This window comes from Hippocampus guttulatus, chromosome 4 (assembly GCF_054856545.1).
Source record: "Hippocampus guttulatus isolate MCC_2025c chromosome 4, RoL_Hgut_1.0, whole genome shotgun sequence".
In the NCBI taxonomy this organism is placed as follows: domain Eukaryota; kingdom Metazoa; phylum Chordata; class Actinopteri; order Syngnathiformes; family Syngnathidae; genus Hippocampus; species Hippocampus guttulatus.
In genome coordinates, this window is record NC_141264.1 from 9788916 (window position 1) to 9814268 (window position 25353).

Here is a 25353-nt window from a genome sequence, read left to right on the forward strand (position 1 = left end):
ACTATAGAGATTTGTGAACTCATCCCAATGTCAGATATATTAATAACTCTTCACTCGAGTAGTTTGGCAACAAGTGCACATCAAGAATTCATCTCATGCCGCTTTAAACTTCCATCCGCAAGACACTTTGGAAGGATTAGAGCCATTTCCGCAGCTCCCACCTTTTAAAATGTCCATCTTTGAATTCTATGTTAAGATTCATCTGCTTGTCTCATTCCGGCTGTTCCACTCCATCATCCCCTCAGGCCATCCAAGCCTTTACCATTTTTGCTAGTTTTGGCACTTCCTTCCTACGCCATTTTACTTTGTTAAATATATATGTTAGAAGAAAACAAGTTTAACATCGTGTTGCTAATGCACAACATTGTATAGGATGTCAAATTTTAAGTTAGCGGTCATGTCACATACGGGTACATATGGCCAACACACCGACAGGAAGGCAAAAAGAAGATTGTATGGAGCTTCACCCATTCTCCGAAGACTTTTGACACGGTTTTTGAAGTGTGTCTGTGTTCTCTCACACCAAATACATTAAAGCATGCCTTTGTGGGCGTTGTTTCTTGCACTGGGACGCAGCCATGCTGGAGACAAAAAGCCTCTTCCAAGCTGTTCCCACAAAGCTGAAGTCATGCATTTGTCCATAGACGCCTTGGTGAAATGAAGAATTAAGATTTGGGCTGAGCCGAGAAGTTTAGTTCAACCCCAAATGTTCAGGGGTTAATCGGAGAATGATCCATGCCGTTTATATTAGCTATACAGTATTCACCAAACGAAGCACTGCTGCATCTTTCCTCCATCTGCTTTAAATTAGACTTTTTTTCTTTGTATTTAGCACTGTATAAATGTCAACTGTGGGCTCCACCCTGCATTTTTATATCCCCTGACTGTCGCACTCACTTACTTACTCTCTTTGCCTCCCTTGTGTGTCCCTCATCCTCCGTCCCAGTTGCACTCTCCGGTTAGCGTGCCGTCGATACACTAATGTACAAATGCCGCGAGATTATCTCTGTCTGCAGTGCTGAGTTGGTTGCTGGTTTTATACGCTGCAGCTTCCCCTGCCCCCAAATCAAGTGTGTCTCTCTGTATATTTCTCTCTCCCCGGTCTCTTGTTTTGTGGTTCTCCGGCACATAGCAGTGGCAAAAATGATGTGTTGTTAACCTGGGATCTGTGAAGCTAAATGTTGAACTTTCTGGCTGAACTCAACCTTATTTGACCCTACAGAAAGTACAGCGGATTGATAAAATGTGCAGGCAGCATTCAAGGCATCCAGTTTTGACGTGCTCTGACAGGATGCATTCACATCAGTGTGAATCATCGGGGCAGAGGTTTATATCTGAAATGACATTCCTAAAATTACCCTTATACCTCAATGCTCCTTAGTCATAATTTTCCTCCCTTATCTCATATTAACAGTTGCAGTCCACAAAGGGCATATTTTCGGACTCATAATTTCATGCTGGAGCGGCCCGGTAGTACTGTGGTTAGCACGTCGGCTTCACAGTGCAGAGGTACCGGGTTCGATTCCAGCTCCGGCCTCCCTGTGTGGAGTTTGCATGTTCTCCCAGGGCCTGCGTGGGTTTTCTCCGGGTGCTCCGGTTTCCTCCCACATTCCAAAAACATGCATGGCAGGCTGATTGGACGCTCTAAAATTGTCCCGAGGTGTGAATGTGAGCGTGGATGGTTGTTCGTCTCTGTGTGCCCTGCGATTGGCTGGCAACTGATTCAGGGTGTCCTCCGCCTACTGCCCGGAGACGGCTGGGATAGGCTCCAGCGCCTCCCGCGACCCTAGTGAGGATCAAGCGGTTCGGAAAACGGATGGATGGATGGAATTTCATGCTGGATGCATAATAGTCAACGAACACAATGGCAACCATGTTGTAAACATGTTGAGCAAGATGCGGGGAATCCCATATCTTTCATTTAAAATCTTAATGGTGTGCTCACTGAAATGAAGGCAGGTTAATGACATGGAAATGAAACATGCAAAAGTGTGACAGTGCGAGTCATAACATATTCAATTATTTTCTTTTTTCCCCCCTTTTTGCTTCACTGACCAGCTCCCATCACCTGATGCTGTTTAAATGAGTTAGGTTAGTGGAGCAATTTTAATAAGTCCGAAGGCCGATGCTAATTATCGGAAGTGCTTAAGACACTCAAAGAAAGTATGTTGACTAGAGATCTCCTCAGCAGAAGCAGCAGCGGTCTATTGCATCTTCAAACTTGAGGAGCCGAGCTGCAGATATTAATTTAGTCCATCTTCAGGAAGTTTCTCGAGCCACTGGAAAGGAAACAGTATAATAGTGTTCTGATTGATATGCCGATCGACTTCACAGAGATTAGAACTTGCGAAATTGCGTCAAAGGAAAAGGAGCGAGAAGTGTGATTGTGTTTGAGCTTTGACGAGGTTACTCCTGGCACCACCCACTCACTATGTTTTGGATCACTTCCCCATCCCTCAAATCCGTCTGTCTTATTTCCATCGCACACCATCTCACGTCAGAACTCCTTTGCTTTGGATGGATCTCTGACAAAGCCTCTGGTCATACACACCAGGACGTAGCGCGTTGTTGTAAACTATTAGTCCAAAATAGAAGGAGCAGTGCGTTGGTGCATTTGATTGAAGGGTGAACTTAAATCGGTGTTTGCCCTTTGAATAGAGTTGTTCTCCCTTCAAAAAGTACAACCACGCCATTCTTTCTTCTGCAGGACATCCTTTGTATTGTTTGGCCACGTAAAAAGCCACTGCTGGACAGTCATGTTCTTAAAAATTGTTGCAAAGATTTAGGCAAAGTCTGCAATCACTATAAGCCTGCTTCCTACTTATTCCGTGCTTTTCATCACAATCTGCTTCCATGTTACCCATTCAATTTCTCATATTAAGGAAATGAGAGGTTTTGAGTTGGATCCAAAAAAAAGTCATAAAGGTCTTAAATTTAGTGTTACTGAATGAAACAAACGTTGGGTGCAATGTGTGCATCTGACGGCATTGAGATTTGAATGATGATTTGAATTTTGTTTTGTGTGCTGCGGCTGACACATTTATTCATTGTCATCTTGCAGCAAGGGAGCCTCCTCGATGGTGCATTACTGTTCAGCATTGCCATCTGTATTATTAACTCTATAGATGTGCCGGTCCAACACTAACAGATGCGCAGCGTGTCCGACAATATGCTCATAATGGGCCGAGGAGTCAGAGTGTGTCTGTGTTGTCATGAGGTGCAAGTGGGCATGCGGGCATGTCTCCGTGAACTGAAGGGGCCTTCAATTGAGTTGTCTGGTCAGCTGCTCTCTCATACAAGTAAGTCTGAGCCGGTTTGTTCTCAGCCTCGCCCACTCATATGTGCGCATTACAGTTTGCACTCACCACGGAGAGAGAGATAAGAATAACTTGTGAGTGGGAGTGCTATCTCTTCAGTTATGAATTAAAAGCTTCTCGAGTTCACATTTTTTTGGGGGCGGTGTCCACCTATTGCACTTGTTCTTCTTTTTGTTGTTGTTAGGCCTTCCCATCTAAGTAAGCAATTGTGTTTGCATTTCGACAATGAGAGCGATCCAGAGCATAGCATACAGTACGCCAGTGTTCTTAGATCTTAGGGGAAAACTCCCATTTTACCATTTCCTTTTGTCTTTGCAAGGCAGGCAAGATGGTTGCAAATTCATTAGTGCCCAAGTGGGAAAGGAGGAGGGTGTGGTTGTAAAATGAATGACAAAAACAAACAGCGTTGTGGCAGCAAGCAGCTGGCGTTGACAGGCACTTTGTGTGCGTTGTGTCGGCTGTACGTGTGGTGTGCGTGATGGAGACAGATTGTCCCGTGATTGTTCAATTTGGGGCTCGCCTCACAATGGTGTTGACGGCATCTGCATGGAAATGTAAAATGAATGGCACGCCACCAAATGCCCCACTTCATTTTCCCCCCCTCAAGATATCCGCTACTGATCCGGTGCACACAGACTGAAAAAGTCACCATGTTTTATTTATTAGCAAAGTGTAGACTGGGCAACAGCCACAACAAAAAAGCTAATTTGAATGCTAATGTTCGGAAAAGTGCAAAGAGATTTCCAGGTGAGTGTTCAGTCAATTCAACTCATTTGACATTAGCGTGAGTCGCTGCCAAATAATGTGTGCTGACAAATGAGGGCTTGCACTGTGTGCTGTAGCGTTTCCACTCCTCCTCGCTGTCTGCTTGGCGTGATGGCGCCATATGCTCAAGTGCTATCCAGCGCAACGTTTGACCTCCGAGCTTGTGACCCGTTCCATTGTGGAACAGCCTCGCATGTTCAGCCCGCAACTAACTTCTTGCCTTGCGTGCTTGGTCCACAGGTCGCGGTCTATTAGCGGAGCCTCCTCAGGCCTCACCACCAGCCCGCTCAGCAGCCCACGGGTAAGTCGAGACCTTTGTACCCTTACAAATACACACACGTATGGGATATCACACCTCTTGACCCAGTTCTCGGGTTTCCATGTTTCCCCATGGGATGACCATCTAACTACTGTTGATCTCTTCGCATCGCTCTCTAAGTCCGTGTTTCCCAACCAGGGTTATGTATGCCCCTGGGGTTCTATGAGCACATTGCAGGCGGTACGTGGAAACATGTAATCATTTATTTTCCGGATCAATAACCTGTGGCACAGCCGCACCAAAATCACAAAAGCCATATGTCAACTCAAGTGTTTCACGACAAGTGTGTCAACTCAAGTGTTTCACTTGAGTTGACATGATGAAAAGAAAGATGACTGATGAAAAGAAAGTAAAATTGCTATAGTGCCTCTGAATATGATTCTTGCTCAGTGTTTTGTTCATGGTGTTTTCATTTTAGATATCTGTTTATAGAGTTCGTATTCAAAGGAGCTCCATGTTTTTGTTTTCTATTTATAAATATATATATTAATTTAGTCTTCATCAGGGGCTGGGCCCGTACCTAGAATCCGCCCTCGCTGTTCGTTAACCATTTAGCAACCGAATCCCGAATCCGCTCGAATGGGTTATTAATTATACCTTTGACGGAAAACACGGAACGCCTGCGAGAACACACAAGAAGAGAGGCTGAGCGGCATTGTTTTTTTTTTTTTTCTCAAAGACGAAAGCATCTCCTTGCCTGATCCTCTTGGCTTATAATAGCTTACTCTGTTTTCGGCAGCCTTAGCACGTAGAAATCCAGCTCAAGGAATTATTTACAAAATCCTCCTTTTCTAGCTTGGATTGGATAGGCTAGGAGCGTACGTATCCAGCTGACTAACCTTGAGAAGACTGTTATCCAGGATCTTCACACAAGCTGCTCATCCCACAGCTCATCTGAAAGGGAAATTGATTTCAAAGGCCATATATATATATATATCTATATCTATATATATATATATATATATATATATTCTGTCCATATCATTCATTATTTCTGCCGATGTGGCTGCAATTTCAAGGTTAAAAATCAATAATTGATCAAGTGTAGTGATGGTCCTTAAGATGTCTTCCGAGCTCGCTTGTTTTTTTTTCATATGTGTCTGAGTTATTCTCTTGTGAGACCACACAGTTGGTATGTTTTTATCGTTGAATACGTTTATGTGTTTTTGCTTGCCCGTCCTATTGCCTTATTCCCATATCACATCGCTTTATTTTCTAACTGCATGGTTTTTTCCTCCTTTTTCTTTATGTTCTTGTGCACGTACTTTTTGGCTTGCGCCCTCGGCATCTGGCTGCTTGGTGGTTGTATTTATTTTACTCTGCGTTTTGTATACCTTCACCTATATGTTTTGAATCACAAAGCCTGTTAGAAAGTTTGGGGTTCCACCTCAATCCCCTGACTTAACGCAGTCCCCAAACACCAGCCCCAGCCCATCCCCTGAGCCCCTTCCAAATCGTACAGGTCCTCGTATGTCTACACCTAACTCGCTGGCGCCGAGCACTGAGGCCCTGCCGACTACCCTGAACAAGACCCAGACGCTCCCGACCAAGCCTAAACTTGCGCCGAAGCCTCTTCACGCGACACGATCCAACCCGCTCCCAGAAGCCTCATTAGATGCAGCATCCTTGTCCGAGTCCTCGGCTTCCTGCCATATCCCATCACGCGCTCCATCTGCCTCCATGCCGCCCACACCCACCTCCGCACTTTCACCAACCTCCCCAAGCCCAGTCGCTTCAGTCCTAAACAGCCCCCAAGTGCGTCGCTCCCAGTTCGCTGCCAACCCCCAACTCTCTGTGCCCTTCAGCCCGGTGGTGCCTCCCTCCTCCATCAGGCTGCACCACTTTCACCCCGTATCACCCACACATTCTTTCTACGCTGACCACCCAGCTAAATCTATCCCCCTCATACAGGTCACCCCTCACCCTTCCCCTCGAGGCAGTCCCCTACCCACCCCAAAGGGCACCCCGGTGCACACGCCCAAGGACAGCCCGGCCGGGACTCCCACCCCGACCCCACCTCCCAGCCCCTCCATTGGCGGCATGCCATGGAGGACGCGCCTCAATTCCATCAAGAACAGTTTCCTGGGCTCACCGCGCTTCCACCGCAGGAAACTCCAAGGTCTGTGTATGTGTATATTTGTCCAGTTTATTTATTTTTTTGAATGTTCTCATTCCACCCTAAAAATTCTCATGTGTCCACAGTTCCCACACAAGAAGAGATGTCCAGCCTCACTCCAGAGTCTTCCCCAGAGTAAGTAACGATTACACTTTTATAATCATAATGATGTATCACCGTCCATACCTCAAAGCTACCTCCTCAGACAGGCCAGCACATGGCAATTCAGAATTATTATGAGTCAGAATTTTTCCTGCTGACCTTATCTCAAGCTTGAGGTGGCTGGTTATGAGGAATGACTGGCTGGCTGCCTGTATGATGCTACTCAGACTCCTGAAGGGTAATTACTTTAGTTTTGGCCAATGTGTGTGTGCCTGTTTGGTTGGTGGCTGATCATTTCCACCTGGCAGGGAAGCATCAGGGTTGATTGGAAAGCTTCCTGCTGAAGCGCTTCTCCTAAGTAGATTACAATGCAACACCAGCAGCATAATGTATGGCTTATCTGTGACTGGTTTTCATCGGGAAGTTTCTTTTAGGGCTCGGCAAAATACCAATTCTGCAATGTAATCATACCATTTTACATAGGGTTGCTATTTATTTTGACTCAGGAAATGATATGATCACTTAACAATTTGGTTTGTTTATGGATAATAGTTTTTATTATCGAGCACCTAAGTGCCTTTTACCATGGCCATCTGGGCTGACTTTTTAACAGATTTTCCCCAGCATTCCTGTAAGAGGCAATGACCAGATTGTACACGTTAGACTGCCCGCCATCGTTTTTGTCAAAAGCAATTCTGTATCTGTGCCAGACGCTGGTACTGACCATCACCGTGCATCGAATTATCTGAACGTGCACACTGACAATGGCCCCATGAACTTGCACATCAGGTACGGCACATTAGTCATACAATTGCATTCGTGGCTATGACTATGTACAATCAGCACTAAAACCAAGGCTTTGCCATTGCACAAATTAATATTAATGTCACAAGGAATAAACCGATTTCAAAATTACAAAAATATTCACTTAACACTGACAGTCCCCCGATGCACATTACAGTATATAGTCAGCGGTCCCCAAACTTTTTAAACGCCATTGCACATTTTCATTTGAAGGCATATTTTGAAAGACTGGCATGGATACAATAACAATAAAAACATCCATCCATCCATTCAACTCATTTTCAGAACTGCTTGCTCTCACTCAGGTTGCAGGCGTGCCGGGACCTATCCCAACTGTCTTTGGGCGGTAGGTTTGGTACAGCGTGAACTGGTTGCCAGCCACTCGCAGGGCACACATATACAAGCAACCATTCACACTCACAGTTCCGTCCCCTCCACAAAAAAATAAAAAAATAAATGTCACTTACCATAACCCTTCAACCAGTCTGTCTCCACAGCACAGCGTATTGTACGACAGCACATAGTCGCCCAGCTCCAAAGAATTAAGCATTTCTGTTTCACAGGCGCTATACCTCTTGTGGTTATTATTGTATTTAAAGATAGACTTGTATATTTTGCAAGTGACTGTGCTACCCATAGCCACTGGTCTCATTTTTGCCTGTAGGTACTGGAGATGGTGGCCGGACACCACATCATACTGGGCCCGGGCCACCATTCATGTCAAATCCTGTGTTCTTATGTACGCTTACAACTACGAGTCACAGAAAACGTATTCAATGCCGGCTGCACTGATGGCATAATAAGAGAAACACTGCTAATTGTTGTCTGAACATTCCCTTTACATGCATTTAATACTTTGATTTGGGATTGTTAGCGCCCCAAACATTTCTTGTGCTCTCTCCCCACAGACTTGCCAAAAAATCCTGGTTTGGTAACTTCATCAACTTGGAAAAAGAGGAGCAGATCTTCATTGTCATCAGGGATAAGCCTCTCAGCTCCATCAAGGCCGATATCGTTCAAGCATTTCTCTCGGTAACGTCAACCACATTTATTATTTATCTTCCTTGTCCACACAGTTCAGACTCTGGATCTCGATACAGCTTTAGAATAGATGGCACTTTTCCATTGGCAAAACTAGTACCTGGTTAGTGTAGGTTCCGAGGATGCTGAGCCAATGTCATATAGGTAAGTGGTCTTCATCGCATACTTCTGTATTGTTGCAGTTGTAAACCACATTTTTACAAGTTAAGAACAGTGAAGAAAATCGATTCTTCAAAAAGAGCCTTTGAAAATGTACATCCATGTTCTATCCCACCTGTAAACTCAATGAGGATTTGGGTCACAGGTGAGCTCGAGCCTGACCCAGTTGACTTTGCGCATGAGGACATATGGACAACCAACCACTTACATTCACACCGAGGGGCAATTTAGAGTCTTCAATGAAGCTAACATGCATGTTTTGGGAATGTGGGAGAAAGCCAGAATTCATAAGCAAGCATGGGGAGAATGTGCACATATCCCACAAGAAGAGCGAATTTGAACCACCAGCCTCAGCTCAGCACCGTGAGCCAAATGTGCTAAACACTCCTAACGGTGTCACCATTTTCAAATCATATATCATATTTTTTTTATGAAAAAAACTTCCTTTTTCAAAGTGCATTGACAGAGCACCTGATTGAGAAATGATAACATGAAGAAAGTATTATTTCTTATTGCTTTGGCTCCATCGAAAGAGCCTCAACCCAAATACTGTGCCATGCTGTCTTCGTTTTCTACACTGCAGTGTGACACTCCACAGCTTTGCTGCAGTGGCTCTTTGTCTCCTCCACATCTGTCTGCATACCGCTGCCAACAGCCACTTTTCTACATGTCAATACAGAGGATATTCGTTGCCCTCCAATTGTTTTTTTTTCTTTCTCCTGTTCCAACTCACGCTTTCAACACATTGTGACCAAGCAGAGCAAGTGCTGTGCAATGAAAAACTGTGTTTCGGTTCTCCTCTTTATGTCCCTCCTTCCTAACTCTTCTCACATCACCCTCCTGTGCCCTACCAAGTGTGGCAGTGGTAACTCTATTTGCTGTCTTTCTAATAACAGGCTGGATATGCGTCTCATGAGTATGTGGCAGCCACAAGGTCTGCTAACATGTTTCAGATTTATGTAGCAATTCAGCCAAATGTTTTTGTTCATCGCTTCTATTTTCCCCCTGACTGCAGACTCAATGGAGGTCAATATAAAAACTACAGAAGGCATTCGTGCTCTGCCTCTCCAGTAGATGCTTTGCCCTCAGTTTTGGATATTGAACCGTGTATTTATGTCGCTGTGGTGTTTATAAACAGAACAAATACTCAACTATATGTAGAAATACAGGTAACATTAGCATCTCACCTGTAAGTACCACACAATTGCGTTGAGCATTCAGCGTGTGTGATTGAACGGAATCTACGCTCACCCCAGTTAGATTTGAAGAAAGTTGCCAAGTAAATACAAGCAAGCTGGGCCTCTGCCTTCTGAGGTCAATGTCATATATGTTGCCCCATCCCTAGAGGTAGCTATTATCCCTCCCGGGCTGTGCTAGCTGGTATTGCCGACAGGAGATTGGCACCCGAATCAGTGGAATTATACCTTGCAGCACACTCACATTAATGGAATGTCAACACATCCACAGCACGACGACGGAATGTGACAGTTTTACAACTCACCTGTTTATTGGGCATACAAATTCATTTCAGGAGAGGGAGAGTGCAATGACTGAAGACTACATTAGCTTAAGTCCCTCTCATGCATGGCTACTCCCCAAGGTATTAATTTCCTTCGAGTTTGGCTCATATTTTATGGAGAGCGTTTCATTGAGGGTTGTCTTTTTTAGCGTGTGGGTGAAAAATTTAACATTCCCACTCACTCCCTCAGTTTAATTCCATCATTCACTTTTTAAAAAAAAATCTTTTCATCTTTGACAACAGATCCCAAGCCTGAGCCACAGCGTCATTTCACAGACCAGTTTCCGAGCAGAATACAAGTCCACGGCTGGCCCGACAGTCTTCCAGAAGCCGGTCAAATTCCAGGTGGACATCACCTACACGGAGAGCACAGCTGCCACCAAGGAGAATGGCATCTACTCCGTCACCTTCACCCTGCTCTCAGGTCAGGAGGCTGCTGCATGTCATCATCCATCCAATCAGTCTAGGAAAAAAAATAATTCTATCACAGGGCTGCACACATACAAACATACAAACCACTACCGACACTATTTGTTATGTATTGAATCCGGACAAGTAAATAGTATACAGTATTGGGGGAAAAATTTTGTACATGCCTGATACAATTTACTGTGTGGGTGGTATGCACCCATCCTACAACAAAAATAGTTATTGATGGGACATCTCCCAGCATATCAATGTAGAAAAATACCAATATGAATGTGCGTATGATGCCATTTATTCACCTTATGAAAGTACTATATCGTTACATACTGTACATGATGATGACACACAAATAAACTGATTGAAATCTAGAAGGAAGCTCAATGAATCAGTCGTTAGCATTTTTTGTCCAACATTGTGTGACATCATAATAACATCATGAATTCAAAATTCTCAACACTGTTCTACTCCTGTTCTAAAGAGGGCAATGATGTCAACATAACCAAAGGAGTTTCATGTAGATATAAATGGTTGTATTATCCTGCCAAAACAGAAAGACGCGGCCAAAAACCATGACCTCCTCGACAGAGGTGAAAACTCTTTTTGGCATTGTCAAAATTGAACAATACAGTATTATGTTAACCACAGTTTGGATGCATCATTTATTCTCATTATGTATTTTGAACTAATGTTGTGGCCAGTGATCGTATATAGTGAACGTGGAGAGGTTATCAGATGTGTTGCCATAAAACGTTTTTGTGAAGCACCCTTGCGCGCGCGCACACACACACACACAAACACAAACACGCGCGCACACACACTCCCACACACACACACACACAGGAAGGTACTACATGGGGTGAAATGGTTTCAATTAAAGAAACATTATTTTGCATGCTGGGATATTTCTTGACACCCCACTGCCCCCCAATGGGGGTTCCAAACAAGAATGCATGGAGTCCCTCACCCCAGACAAAAAAACACAATAATGGATAAGCAATTTTATCTTATCTTCTACTTATGAATTGACATGTAAACTGAATGAATAATTTGAGGTCAATGTCAATGATTTGACAACAGATCCAGTCTATATTGTTACATCTCAATAAGATTATTATCTTATTTACTGTTGAAATAATGTTTGTAAATCATGTGCAGCAAACTTTCTGATGCTTCGTGAGACTGGGATAAATCGGCATCGCTGCTTTTAGCAAATACCCATTCCCATTTACCGCTGTCACAGTTTTTCTTTCTTTTTTTTTTTTTTTTGCTTGCCCTGAGTGAAAATTGGCCTCATTTGATTGTCAGTGTGTTTGACAACCAGCCTGCCAGGAGAGGGCCCTATTCTGGAGCCTTCCAAAATCCTGGCCTGTCATTGCAGTGTTTGTGGGGGTTCCAGTTGTGTCTTTGATATTCTGGCCACCAGTCAGCAGCAGCTGGTATGGGGCCCAATGCGAGGGATTCCTCACACGTTGCCATTGTAGCGTCTAAACCACTGCCATTCTTTTGTCATTGATGTGGACGCATGTCAGCTGTCTCTTGGGACCCCCTTGAGCTCAGTGCCCTTTGCAATTCCCGAGGTTGTGCCGTCGCTTGCCCTACAGTAGCATACCGCTCACACTATTTGGGCCTACGCTATGTGCACTGGCCCTGCAATTGGCTGGGGACCAGGATGCCGTCTAAAGTCAGTTGAGCTACGCTGCACCCCATGAGTGTTTTCCCTATCTGTACGTCCTCTGGTTTGTGTGTCTGTTTTAAAGGACCCAGTCGGCGCTTCAAGCGGGTAGTGGAGACCATTCAAAGCCAGTTGTTAAGCACACATGACCAGCCTGGAGTCCAGCAGCTATCTGGTGAGCAGGATCTCCTTTTTGCACCCCCTCATCTACCCTACTCCAACTCACCTCAGCATTACTCTCACTCTCTGCCTCTGCAAGCACCACGCTCCGCTGTGCACGCTGGCCCTCGCAGCGTTTGCCGAGGGTCAAAACGTTGTCTGGTTGTAAAAATTACCCGGAAGGTATGGAAAGGCCATTCACATTCTTATGGAGGTTTTGTCACCATGGCAACACCACAGCGGCACCGGACTCGGGCGTAGGTGCTGCGCGTTCGATTCCCAGTCGATAGCGAGAGAGCTTGTATATACTGCTTCACCTGGGATTTGCTGTTATGTCCCATTTGTGAAGTGTTTTGATTCTGAGGAACTGAAAATGATTCGTCGTGTTCTCTCAACACGGGAACAATCTTCTGATCAAAGCTTCTCTCGAAGCCTGTGATTTGTGTCACTTGACGTCCTCGTGCCAATGGCTCTCTCTGCTGGTGAGATAGGGAAACACATTCACGCGTCAATCCATTTTCGACCAGTATCAGTATGTGGCAACCTTTATTCAGCCAAGGCACATATTTTACGTTTGAAGCTTGCTGTGGAATTTCTGAAATGCAGAAATAAGGTAATGAGCTCGGTAATTGTATTTTGTTGTCTTTATTCAAGGGGTAAAGTGCAACCAGGTGCCACAACCCATATGCTGTCTAATCCTCCCTGTTAGACCCATTAATGGCTCATGGGGGGGTTTTTTTTCGTTTGTGCGATGCACACTGTAATCTACAAGCGCACGGCCGCAATACGGGATTTAACTGGTTCAGCAGTCACGGGCGGCTGTAAGGATTAGCTGTGATATTTGAAAATGTGTCTCTAATTAATAGACTAAGGCCTCAGTACAAATGAGAGTCGCTTCCATAAGATCATGTTCAGCAATTAGTAGCAGTGGAAGGACGTTCGGGGCGTGATGGTGAGGCTATTGCAAAATATAAAGAGGGCATGGCTGCTCCTTTGACATGTTAGTCTACGATTTATCGAAATGACTTAACATCTTAATGAGGTCAATATGCATAGAGCAATAACTCACGACTCACATTAAACTCCTCCTGTTGGTCTCCTAATACACCCTCAGACCTTCCCAGCGCAGGGCCTTTGAAATGAGATAACAGCTGTTAATAGGAGGTGCACTAAGTAGTTTTGCGCCTCATCTTGTCTTTGGCATGATGTTGTAAAGGGCTGCTTCACATATACACGCCATTTGTAGCAGTAGAAAGTGAATATTTTGTCGATAATTCATCGGATGATTTCATTTTTCATGTACCTCTAAAAATGATTACAAAAAAGAATATAGCTGGCGCCATGTTCATCAACCAAGTCACGAGATAACGGTCAGATGTTGGACGAGACTGCACAGTGATATAAACACAGAGTTGTGCAGTATTTGCGGCCCATTATTCTGTCTCCTGCCCCATGTTCGCTTTCCTTCCCTGGCACCCTCGTCCCCTGTGTGCCCCGTCGGCACATCGAGTAACATACCTGTCGTAATCCGACACCTTTTTCAGACGAGAAGAACGGCCAGGTGCCATCCAAGCGCTGCCCGTCGCCCGCGCACGCCCGCAGGCAAGAGCAGGAAAACAATGCCGCCAAATGCCCGCTCGTGAAGTTGATGCTACAAGAGGAGTCGATAGATCCGAACTAAATAGGAAAACCATCACCATCATCTCCTCATCCCTCCTCCGCATCATCCTCCCTTTCGTCGTGCTGCTAAAGCGTGTGTGCTAATCTCACTTGTCTCTCATCCCAGGATTTATCCAGAAAACCTATTAAGTCCCGCCTCCATCCCTCCCCACTGACCCACCAACATCCCCCTGCCCCTCCCGAGAGACGGCGGTGCGCATGAAGAACTGCTTTTGAGAGGTTTGGGTGACCATGGAAATCGACCTTTCATGCAGACTTGTACCTTCATCTCTCCCATCCCGGTGTGCCCTGACAGTAGAAGTAGAGAACAATTCCTTTGGTGTTCCCAAACCCCCTGGCCCCTCCATACACTCTCTCTGGGCACGCTTGCCTCAGAAAAAAAGCATTTTGCTAAGAGACTCACCTTGCAAACCAGCACATTTCCAGTATGCACACTAAACTCTGGGATGTATTACCAAGAAGAAGACACAAGCAGGAGGCGGAGGAGAGTCGACATGGATGCTCGCTGGATTGTATTTATTTTATTTTTTTCCTTTAATGTGCTTTCTTTGAGATGAACTACGTCTAAAATTCTGACTTGACCTCACCTACCACTACTGCTGCAAATGAATTGGAACTGTGATTTCAGCGAGAAGTTGGAGGGTCGGTCATAACAGTGTGGACGGACGGATGGTTATCTGAAAATGAATGCTTTATTCTCTTGTACAGACTGCTGTCATTTCTGATGTAGTCAAAGAGTTGTCTCGTTGTGACATTGTTTTGGTAGCCTATAGGATAAATCATCGGTGTACTTTTGGTCACATGATCATTTTTGTCTACCATGTTCTCTGCGGCACTTTGGTCTTCAGTTCTCCATTCAGACCTCTCTCTCACGTACTTACCAGCAGTAGAAAAAAAAAGAAACAAACATGATGTGCTTATTTTTGTATTTTTGGCCCTTATTTATTCATCTCACGGTGTCATTTCCTAATTTATTTTAACTTGACTATTTATATGAACAAAGCTGTTAGGTCAGTTGAATGTTATTTATGATTACCTTCTTGTGTGTTTGTAAATGGGGCATCATTTGAAGAAAAACAAGATCTAATTTTAACTGAATGATGAATTATTTCCTTAACGATGAGGAGGAAGAACTTGTGAAAACACAATGAAACAAAAAAAAACATACCAGTGATTTAAGAATGTAGACTTAGCCTCTTTTTGGAGAGAGGGAATGCTCTTTTATTGATATTTGTAGGTTTCTATATTATTGTTTGCGTAGGCTGAGCCTGTAAAGGACAACATTAATCTACGGATCTCTTTGTAAATAGACGGTTCAAAAATGGGGTTGATTGTCTTCTTTACCATGCTGGAGATTCCTGCTCTATACGTTTAGCTTGTATTGCTGTGTGCATGTCAAACATGAGCTTTTCTTTGCATGGCTTTTGGTGTAACTGTTCCACGCTGATTAATCGCCACAAAACTACCTTTTACGTTGCCCCTCCTCCCCTTGCTTCTTACCCCGGCTTTTATTTCTGCCTTTTTTTATGTTTGTTTGTTTTCAATCTTTCCTCCCACTGGCTGATCTTTTCCTCCTCCTCTTTATCTTGTGCTCAACGTTTTTGAGCAATGCCTCTCACTCTACGCCCTTCCACGGACATCTGAGCTATCTTATGTTGGTACTGTATACAGAAGGCACTGGAGAGGATATCAATACTTACCAATACAAAGCAATACCCTCATGTCAACTCTCCTTTGTTTCTACGAATGGAAAGAACGCAGCTCAGAGGACAGTCTAGAGAGTCAGAGCAGGAACTACACAGACTGATGTAATCCCCATATATAACATAACTACTGTGAGCATCATCAGTGCTAAGAAAATAAAATCATTCCGTTATGGTGTCTTTCTTTTTCTTCCGTGCTTGTGGTGAGTCCCCAGCGTGTTAGGAAAAGTACAAATTTGCTTTAATTATATGTTAATGACATCCATCAACGTCAAGACACTGATCGTGTCATTCCTCACATTATCGATTTAGCAAGATGAGAAACACAAGAATATCGATATGCAACATTTTTTCGCTAATTCTCTGAAAGTGTTTCAAATGATAACTTCCACAAAATTCCAAGGAAATCACAATGCCCCATGACCAGTGAGCTATTTTCTGAACAGCCCACAGGCACCATTATCTAGTGTACTGTATATTTAATTCACTGTTTCTTGATCTGTCCCTGAGCCACCTGGTATTTACAATTAAGCATTACTGAATTCCATCAACAATGGTTGCATATACCAAGTGTATATTTATTAGAAAAGGTTTGATAACTTTTTCAAAATCCCATATGATTCTGTTGCCACAAAGCATTCAGCCGTAGCACATTTAAGCTTAGGTGACTGTTAAGAGTGTACCTCGAACAGTGACAACAACCTAAAAACATAATTTGGATTAAAAAGAAGAAAAAAAAAAAAAGGAAAGACCCTGTTAAATACTCACATTTTTTGTCATTAAATAGAAATTCAGAAAGTGTGGATTATGTGGTTATTGGGAGGAGGGAAATGTTGAGAAACGCGCGTCACTGACCTTGCATTTTGCATTACATGTATTGGTTAGTTCAAATGGGACAAGGCCACAAGTCCAGCATGGCCACGTGTGGAGAGCGACTGGCTCCAAGGCGGTTATTTACCATTGTGTCCACTAGAGGGCACTATTGGCTCACAGTTCCACTTGCATTTCTGCCATCATCCACCAAAAAGCTTCCTGAGCCCTTTCCTTACAAACATTCTGTCCACCGCAAAGACGTCCAGGTGGTGTACTCAGCATACTACAAAAGTCACTGTGGGTGATCGACGCCACATATGTGTTGCCGAAGGGAAACGATGCCTGTGTTTTTGCATGTTGTCCACGTGTCCTCAAACTCTGGATGTGACGTAGAGCGAGCGTAGCCTACGGGCCAGAGTGACCTCGAGCTCCTCCAGGAGTGATTCGCCTTGGTTGAGGGCCAGCGTAGAGGTGGAGCCGCTGCCTTGTCGGCATCCCAGCAGCAGACACCTGAAAGTCTCTCGCTCCATCAGCGCAGGCATCTGCTGCAGGAAGTAGCCTTCACAAAACGAGCTCAGCTCCGCTGACCCGTGCGCCTGAGACAAAACACCATGACATGAATCTTATGTCTTTTTGCTTTACCAATAGCATGTCACACAGCAGGAAGCTCTGTATTAAGTGTGTGTGTGCGTTACCTTGGCAGTCTTATAGATGCTAACTGCATTCTCCAAGCTGATGTGTTGAGAGCAGATGAGCTCGCAGTGTCGTTGCAGCGCCCACAGCTGGAACACACAAGCGGCTGACAACAGCTGAAAGAAACATGAAAGTACGTTTAAAACGATTTTATCACTCAAATTGACCAAAAGATTAAGGAGTGCAATCTTAAAAGGACGCGAGGCTATGTCACGTGATCTGATGTGAATGACGTTGAAATGTGATCATTTGATGATGCTGAAATCATTCTCACCTCCAACAAATCAGGCACCCTGGTTTTAAGTGACTCTGTTCCTCCGCAGTACAGGTATGACATCATCATCTGCAGAGATGTCAAAGCCGCTGATGTCAAACTTGTTGGGCTACATTAAAATGAATCTTGGAGGATATATGACAACTGAATTTACCTGGAACACATTATATTTGACATCGCTGATCTCGATCTTCTTGTTAGTAGTGGTATCGGAACCAGAGGATGCCAGCAGAGATTTGAATCTAAGAGAGAGAGTAAATAATCTCATGACAACATTTCAAGACAAACATGTTTTGATGAAGGAGTGTTCACAGACACAACTGCACTGACTTGTCAGAAGCGGTGATGAGCAGGACTCTGTGGCCATAGAAAGGTTTGCCTTCCACCAAGAAAGTTACGTCTGACATATCCTGATTATTCAGGAAGTGGGGATCTGCAGGGAAACGTGAACATTTTGTCAACGTATTGCTGAAAAGTGACAACCTGTGGCAAAGATTCCAAATAGAAACAGAATAACATCATGACCTGTACTTAGTTTGCATTAATAAATTCTGCCACCCGAAAGCTGCTTGGTTTCTCTCTTGGCTCTGATGCACAATAACCATACTAATAAGACCTCTTTTGACAGCTTTGCAATCTTTGTAAAGAGTTCTTGTATTGGATAAAATTAGACTGGATAGGTGGTACCTAATTTTGTGTGCGATCGGTGTTTAAAAACAGGAGAGTCAAGCGCATACCCAACTGTGCTGAGAGAGTTGCCTTCATGTCGGGGACAGTAGGAAGAGGAGCTGGGCCAAAACAGTGGCTAAAAATATGTGACAACTGTTGGATGATGGCATCACTCTGCAAAGAAACATTAACAAACAGATGATGGTGAGTGTGTGCGTGCGTGCGTGCAGTAAAATTTTGGGGCCTACCTTGGTGGTGCGCAAGATGTTGAACATGAGGGGCAGGCCCACGGTGAGCAGCTCCTCACAGTAATCTTCCTCTCTGATGGAGGTGAACTCCCTGAGGAGGGACAACGTGACGCCCACCCTGGACTGCTGCTGGGCGCACCGCAGGGACTCGAGCCACACGTGGAGCTTCCACTGAACGCCTAGCGACAGCCACGAAAGGGGGTGACATTAGGCTTGCAAATTAACCTAGGTTTAGTTCACAAAATACAGTGAGATTTTAGTGAATGGAAACTGTCTTGATTTAGTGGGAACTTAAATATGGTTGGGGAAATGTACATTTTAGCGTAATTCTGATTAAAACTGGATTTCATGCAAGTACAATTGAATGTGAATAACTCATTAACTGAACAGGTTTAGCAAAAAGCCAAGACTCGGCTTGAGAAGCTTGAGAGAAGATGATTCCATTGGTTGAGGGACTCTTCGTTTCATTTTGAATGGGAACTTCAAATTGAGAATAAGCAGTGCAGAAGATGCGTGCATTTTTAAGAGTTTCTTGATATTTTTGGGATGCAGTTTTCTTCATTTAATCATTAAGTTAAACCACTGACAATCTTGGTAAAGTTACACGTTCATAAATAATAAAAATAAATAGCATGTTGGCCTATCATGCTTTTTATCTGTATTCTTTTGCATGGATGTGTTCTTACGACAACATGAAATGTTGTTATTTCCATCCATCCATCCATTTTCCGAACCGCTTGATCCTCACTAGGGTCGCGGGGGGTGCTGGAGCCTATCCCAGCCGTCTTCGGGCAGTAGGCGGGGGACACCCTGAATCAGTTGCCAGCCAATCGCAGGGCACACAGAGACGAACAACCATCCACGCCCACACTCACACCTAGGGACAATTTAGAACGTCCAAACAGCCTGCCATGCATGTTTTTGGAATGTGGGAGGAAACCGGAGTACCCGGAGAAAACCCACGCAGGCCCGGGGAGAACATGCAAACTCCACACAGGGAGGCCGGAGCTGGAATCGAACCCGGTACCTCTGCACTGTGAAGCCGACGTGCTAACCACTGGACTACCGGGCCGCCCCATGTTGTTATTTAATATGAGTTAATTCTCATAAATCCCGTGGAAAATACATTCCCAGATTAATTACCAATGGAAACGTACAATAATAACTCAACGAAGATGTTGATGAAAAAAGATAGCAATGAAATACTTTTTCAAAAACTAACTGAAACTATATCTTACGTTTATAAAACAACTATAACAAAAGCAAAAAATGTCCCTTGTTTTCTTCTTTGTCAATTAAAATCATACATGAGCTTTTGTGATTTTATTCATTTATTTTGGTGTTGCTGTATGTCCGTCCAGAAGGAAGGGCAACCAGTCATTTGAGAATTGCAGGTTACTTCATGACGCAATACTTAGTGACACCCCACCACATTTTTTTTTTAATTTTGCATGTGACAAACACTCCACATATTAAAGAAAAACTAATACTAAAAATAATAAAAATGAACCTAAAAAGCCTTAAAAACTAATTAAAACTCACTGAACTGAAAAAAATTAAAGTTAAAAAAAAAAAAAAAAGGTTAATAACTACAATGAAAAATCCCCAAATATTCTAACCCTGGCACATAGAGACAGCACAGTGGGCGTGTGCTAGCTACCCAGTGCTCGCAGCTCCATGGTGACGTCCAGGTAGCCATGTTCGGCGCTGTAGTAGCTGGCCTCCTGCAACGCCTTCATCCTGGCCTTGCACAGTCTGGCTAAGCCTCCTTCCGGTACAGCCCCCGGGCCAGGGGAAGGGTTGGGCAGGGTGGAAAGAGGGAGGAAAGGGCAGATCATGGCCTCCTCCCCCTCAACCCCCTCTGCCAGTATCTCCTCCAGAGACAGGACGTCCTCTTGAACTTTCTGAGGCTGAGTCAGGAGCTTTCTCAGCACGTTCCTGACGCGATGAAGGAAAGGAAGCCGGTGTTAGTGACCAGGGCACGAAGGAGGGAGGTGAGAACGAGCAGGGGAAGGCGCGGAGAGATTTACAGGCGCTCGTGTCACAACGCGTCTATCCGTGTCTGTGACCCTGCGGACACCCGCTTGTCCCCTCATGGTGGAATGTGACGTGTTGAGTCTATATTGTGTTCGCACGTACTCGGAGAGAGCAGGTGCGGAGATTTATGCTATCAGCTGGTGCTCCCAGACCAATGCATTGTAAGTGTGCATACTGCAAACCGCAAGTAGCCATGAAACGAGTTAAACACAGATGATTTTTCTCATAAGCTGAAAGTGGAGGACTTGTCAGGCCAGTTGTGTTTTGATCACTTAAGACACTAAAACCTTCGTCACATGACATCACATTATGGCCTACGCTGCGACAACCACTTTTGCTAAGTGCTTGAAAGTGCGCGAGTTTATAAAAGTCCTGAAACAGCTTGATCCTTGAGCCCGGTGAATACTGATTGGGTTGGAGCCTGATGGAAAATAAACACCTTCTAAATTGATGGACTGAATCTGTTGTGCTGTTGGAAGTTCACATATGTCTGCCAACTACCAATGCTTGTCGTGTCAAATATTTATAATAGGCCTGCAACTGACGAGTATTTTAAAAAGCGACAAATCTGTTGTTTGTTTTGTCGATGAATCAGACCAAAAAAACGTTTAATTTCAATACCCTTATTCAATAGGATATCCGTTAAAAATGTTGACATTGTAGAAAAAGCACAAATTATTTATGACTCAGTTGCTGGTTTGGGCCATAACATGTCAGACCAAAAACAGTCAAACATTGTTATCCAAAGTAAAAGCAAATGTTTTGTTTTGATTCCAGAAACTGGAGAATATTTACTGTTGAGAAGCTGAAACGCCGAGGATTTGAACTGTGGTAAATTAAAAAGGGTAACTAAGCAATTTATCAATGATTAAGCATCCAATTCATTCATTTCGTTTAGAATCAAGTCCCAGCACTATAATCCCCACTGAAGTCAAAGTTGAAAGGTTTACAAGACAAAGCCCTTGCACTCAATTGATGATTCAATGTGCGAATCAGATGTTCACTAGTATGCAATTACGGATTAAAAATAAATAAATAAAAACAAAACAATTCACATCCCATGTTTCTATATTAGTGCTTTCTCTTCAGAGCCATGGCAAGTTACCTGTGGCCATGTGCTGCAGCGTGACTGAAGCAGTTCATGTCTTCGTAGAGGGATGACGTCAGCGCATTTCCGTCGCGGGCCTTTGACAACGGGTCAGCACCTCTTGCCAGCAGCAAGGTCACCATCTCATAGTTGCCTGGACATGGACCGGGAGTTCCAATCAGTTACTTCCAGACAGAGCTCGCTACAAGAAACCAAACCTCTGTAAATATATCCATGTTTTTTTTTGAGGGGGGGGGGGGGGATAGTATTTAGTCAGGTGGCCATTTTGTTGTGAATTAAACAGATGCAAGGCATCATTTGAAGAATTTCAAGCATATGTGGGAGGAGCCCTGGTACACCATCTGGGCGTTTCTATGACCACTTGATGCAAAGCTGACCATTATTTGTGAAGGCAACATCTTGGAACTCGTCTTCAATCTCATTATGGTCATGTGATCGATCATCTTGTGATTTGAAAGTAGCAAATACAGTCATATTGGACTCTTCGCGCGCTGTCAGCGTGGTTATGCGGTGCATGCCTGTCCTCTCCTGCAGCCCTGGTGTGCCTCGCAAATGATCCCGCAGAGGAATGTTGCCCCAACCCTGCAAACAGCCGCAGGCAGCACTCCTCTTTCTTGCTAAGCCTCCGTTAAGCCTTTCATTTTCTCTGTCCAGTGTTACAATGACTACTCAAAATAGCATACTGGCCCTGTGATGGCACACGACAACGTGTGTGATTGATGATGATGATGATGAAGATGAAACAGTCTGTTGTTTGTGGGGACGCATTGGCTCACATTTGGTTATCTAGTCCAACATGGTAAGTTATAGGCCACACATTTGATTAAAACAGAGAAGCGTTTAATGATACTTTTGGCTTACGTAGTCTTATTTACGTGTGAGTGTGTGTATGTGTGCGCGCACGTGCGTGTGGCCACCTGCTGCTGAAGCCAGCTGCAGTGGTGTGTCTGCCGTGTTCTCTTGTCCATTCCGGACTGCCGCTCCCTCCACATTGGCCCCAGCATCCAAGAGTAGCTGCAGAGACACACCTCGTCACATGTGTTTCGTTCAACAATGTCATTCACTGAACACTGAACTAACATTTGTCAATCTTCCCACCATTGTGTGTACAGTTCACGATGGACTTTGGAGTACAACGTGATGTTATCGTGAAGGTACTTTCTACTTTGTAACGGTAGGTTGTGAGGATCAAACCCAGAACGACCACTTTACCCCCCCCCCCCCCCCAAAAGCCATGAGAATGTGTGCGTTCGTTGCTCACCTGCACGACTGAGATGTGCCCGTGCAGCACGGCGAAGGTCAGCGCCGCCCAGTGACGACTGTCAGGATGCACAGACGGGTGCTTCGCGGAACATGGCGGAATCTGTCAAGTCAGAGTTAGACACACAAAGATCAGACGCACGAAAAAAAGATCATGGAAATAGAAGATGTTTTATTGTTAGTTTAATCACGCTCTCTCTGCCAGGTCATTCACAAAAGAGTGCTGTGTTGTTGTGGCTGCTGCTGGTATTTTATAGCCATGTCATTTGTTTTCTACGGCATGGCCGAGCATGTGGTTAGCGCATCTGCCTCACAATAAATCTCAGCTCGGGTCTGTCTGTGAAGATTTGCATGTTCTGCCCGTGCTTCCCTCCCACAATCCGAAAACATTTCCAGTAGATTCATGAAAGATTTGAAATTGTGAAGGATGTTAACTTGAGTGTGGCTAGGCTCCAGCTTTATTATGGACATCCTTCATCTTTTGTGGAGTTCAACAATTTGAACGCGGTGTCTTCTGTTTACTTGTAGCGACGACATCAATTTCAAGAATATTTACCGCCACATCGAGGTTGGCACCAGCATCAATCAGCATCTGAACGAGGGCCTCATCTCCAGCTGCACATGCGTACATCAGAGGGGTCATGCCCTGAGATGTGGAGAGAGCAGACAAGAAAAGAACCACATCAATGTTGCTGTCCTCGCAGCACAGGAATTGTCTTCAAATGACAACAAAAGAAGGCTGGTCAGCACCTGGTCATCCATGCTGTTGACACCATCGGGCCCCAGCAGGTCGATGGCTTGGCCGATAAGATCTGTGCGGCCGCAGTTGAGCATCCGGAAGCCCAAATCTAGGTGGAACTTGTCTGTTGCTGCCTTGGAGTCCAAACGCTTGAAGGAGCTGAAGCAGCATTCGGGCCTGACAAGGAGAGGAACAAAGAGACAAATTGTCAGCTGAGCAGGCGGCGGGGAATGCGCAATGTGCTCGAGTTTGTCACATACCGAAATGCGCTAGGCCAAATTCAGAGATGTCAGACATTTTTTGTTTGTCTTGAGACAACAGTTTCAGACAAAATCTTAACAGACATGTCAGCACAAAGATACTGTTTAGGATTTATTCGTTTCGATGTTGAGAAGTCCTACATTGGCAGTAATTGTCAGTACACCATTGGTACCAACACTGGATTTATTTCTGTGACACTTCATGTGACCAGGCGCAGAGTAGACACTCCAGAAAGTAGTTACAATTGTGGTTCTCACATACTTAAGCTGTCTGGGTTCACAGTCCAGTCCAGGAAGGAGCAACCTGGCAGTCTGTCTGACATCATCGGTGTCCACCAGCAGACTCTTACGATGTTCAGCATGGACTATGGCCACTCTGATCCACTCCATCAGAGGCGGCAGCAAGAGGAAGGGCCTTTGAAGCAGAAGAGATTTTTCAATTACCGATCGTGCTGCAAAAGAAATTTTTCAATTACCTATCGTGTTTTTGACATGTGACACAATTTTATGACTGACAACCGGACTCACAAACAGTTTTTACCGTGGGTTTTTTTTCTGGATCAGATGGAGCGCCGGAGGAGGATTTGCTTACTTATCATGACTCAGACACATTCAGAAGAAACGCATAAACCGTCTTCGACCATGACGTATGTGTGTCTGGCAGCTCTTTTGCTGAACCGTGACTCGCCCTTAACAGCTTCTGTTTCCTCCCATACAGCAGACACGCACAGTCACGCATTTACCGTTCACCTTTGAAGTCACCATAGATTCAAAACACATGACTCTAACAGACGCCAATGACATAGCAAAGAGAATCAACTGCGACTAAAAAAAGAATTTCAAGTATACAAATAGATCTGATAGAAGAAAAAAAAAGGATCCAGAGCTGACAGCAGTTGACAAAAGTCACTTTGATCACAGAGAAATACAAGAATACACAAGAGTAGAAAAGGATGCTATGGAATGTACTCATTCGGATCGGTTGATTGACTCATCACCTCTGCCCTTTGTTTCTCTCCCTCGTACTTCTTCTAATCGCTTTAGGAATTTACCATGTCTTGTCTTGTTGTTTTTTATCAGTCCCTTCTGCTCTGTACGCCACCCCCCTGCCCCCTCACCCCCATCTTGTGCCTGTTTGAACAATTGAACAATGGCCAACACCGTGAGAACCTCTTGTTTGCTTTTGATCTGGCTAAGCAGACAGACAGAATGCTAATCATTGTTTGAACAGTGTTATCATGGCTCACTAAGATGCATTACCCCTACTGGGATGTCATTCACAGCAACAGCTTCAGTTTTCTTTTAGGGAGATGCGAAGAACCCCCAATGCATACAATGAATACAGGTGGAGATAAAAGCATGAGAATTGGATTGCATGTGTCACTGCTGTGCAGAAAACACCATTACAGTTACTATGCATTTGATCTTCTCGGTGATATTATCCATTAATAATATAAGAAAACCTTTATT

General features: G+C 44.4%; 2 protein-coding genes across 8 annotated transcripts in view; one reads left to right on the top strand and one right to left on the bottom strand.

Annotated features, from left to right (window-relative positions):
* The window catches only part of brsk2a (BR serine/threonine kinase 2a), a 174840-nt gene extending 159668 nt beyond the window's left edge, over positions 1-15172 (top strand). For 2 of the 7 annotated variants that reach the window (XM_086108691.1, XM_086108693.1), the window contains 7 exons: positions 4323-4383; positions 5764-6526; positions 6604-6652; positions 8332-8455; positions 10386-10566; positions 12326-12415; positions 13944-15172. In XM_086108691.1, the coding sequence (XP_085964817.1) occupies positions 4323-4383; positions 5764-6526; positions 6604-6652; positions 8332-8455; positions 10386-10566; positions 12326-12415; positions 13944-14080 (1405 nt within the window). In that variant the 3' untranslated portion in view covers positions 14081-15172. The remainder of the gene's footprint in view (positions 1-4322; positions 4384-5763; positions 6527-6603; positions 6653-8331; positions 8456-10385; positions 10567-12325; positions 12416-13943) is intronic. The other 5 variants (XM_086108692.1, XM_086108694.1, XM_086108695.1 and 2 more) reach the window with 4 other exon arrangements.
* Positions 15173-16339: 1167 nt separating this feature from the next.
* Positions 16340-25353, bottom strand: part of abtb2b (ankyrin repeat and BTB (POZ) domain containing 2b) — a 39577-nt gene continuing 30563 nt past the window's right edge. Inside the window, exons 4-17 of the mRNA XM_086108690.1 lie at positions 24146-24298; positions 23635-23800; positions 23441-23530; positions 22886-22987; positions 22542-22638; positions 21622-21757; positions 20140-20417; positions 18480-18658; positions 18300-18405; positions 17893-17995; positions 17717-17804; positions 17563-17631; positions 17291-17404; positions 16340-17191 (exon numbers count right to left, since the gene is read on the bottom strand). Of these exons, the coding sequence (XP_085964816.1) occupies positions 16967-17191; positions 17291-17404; positions 17563-17631; positions 17717-17804; positions 17893-17995; positions 18300-18405; positions 18480-18658; positions 20140-20417; positions 21622-21757; positions 22542-22638; positions 22886-22987; positions 23441-23530; positions 23635-23800; positions 24146-24298 (1906 nt within the window). The 3' untranslated portion in view covers positions 16340-16966. The remainder of the gene's footprint in view (positions 17192-17290; positions 17405-17562; positions 17632-17716; positions 17805-17892; positions 17996-18299; positions 18406-18479; positions 18659-20139; positions 20418-21621; positions 21758-22541; positions 22639-22885; positions 22988-23440; positions 23531-23634; positions 23801-24145; positions 24299-25353) is intronic.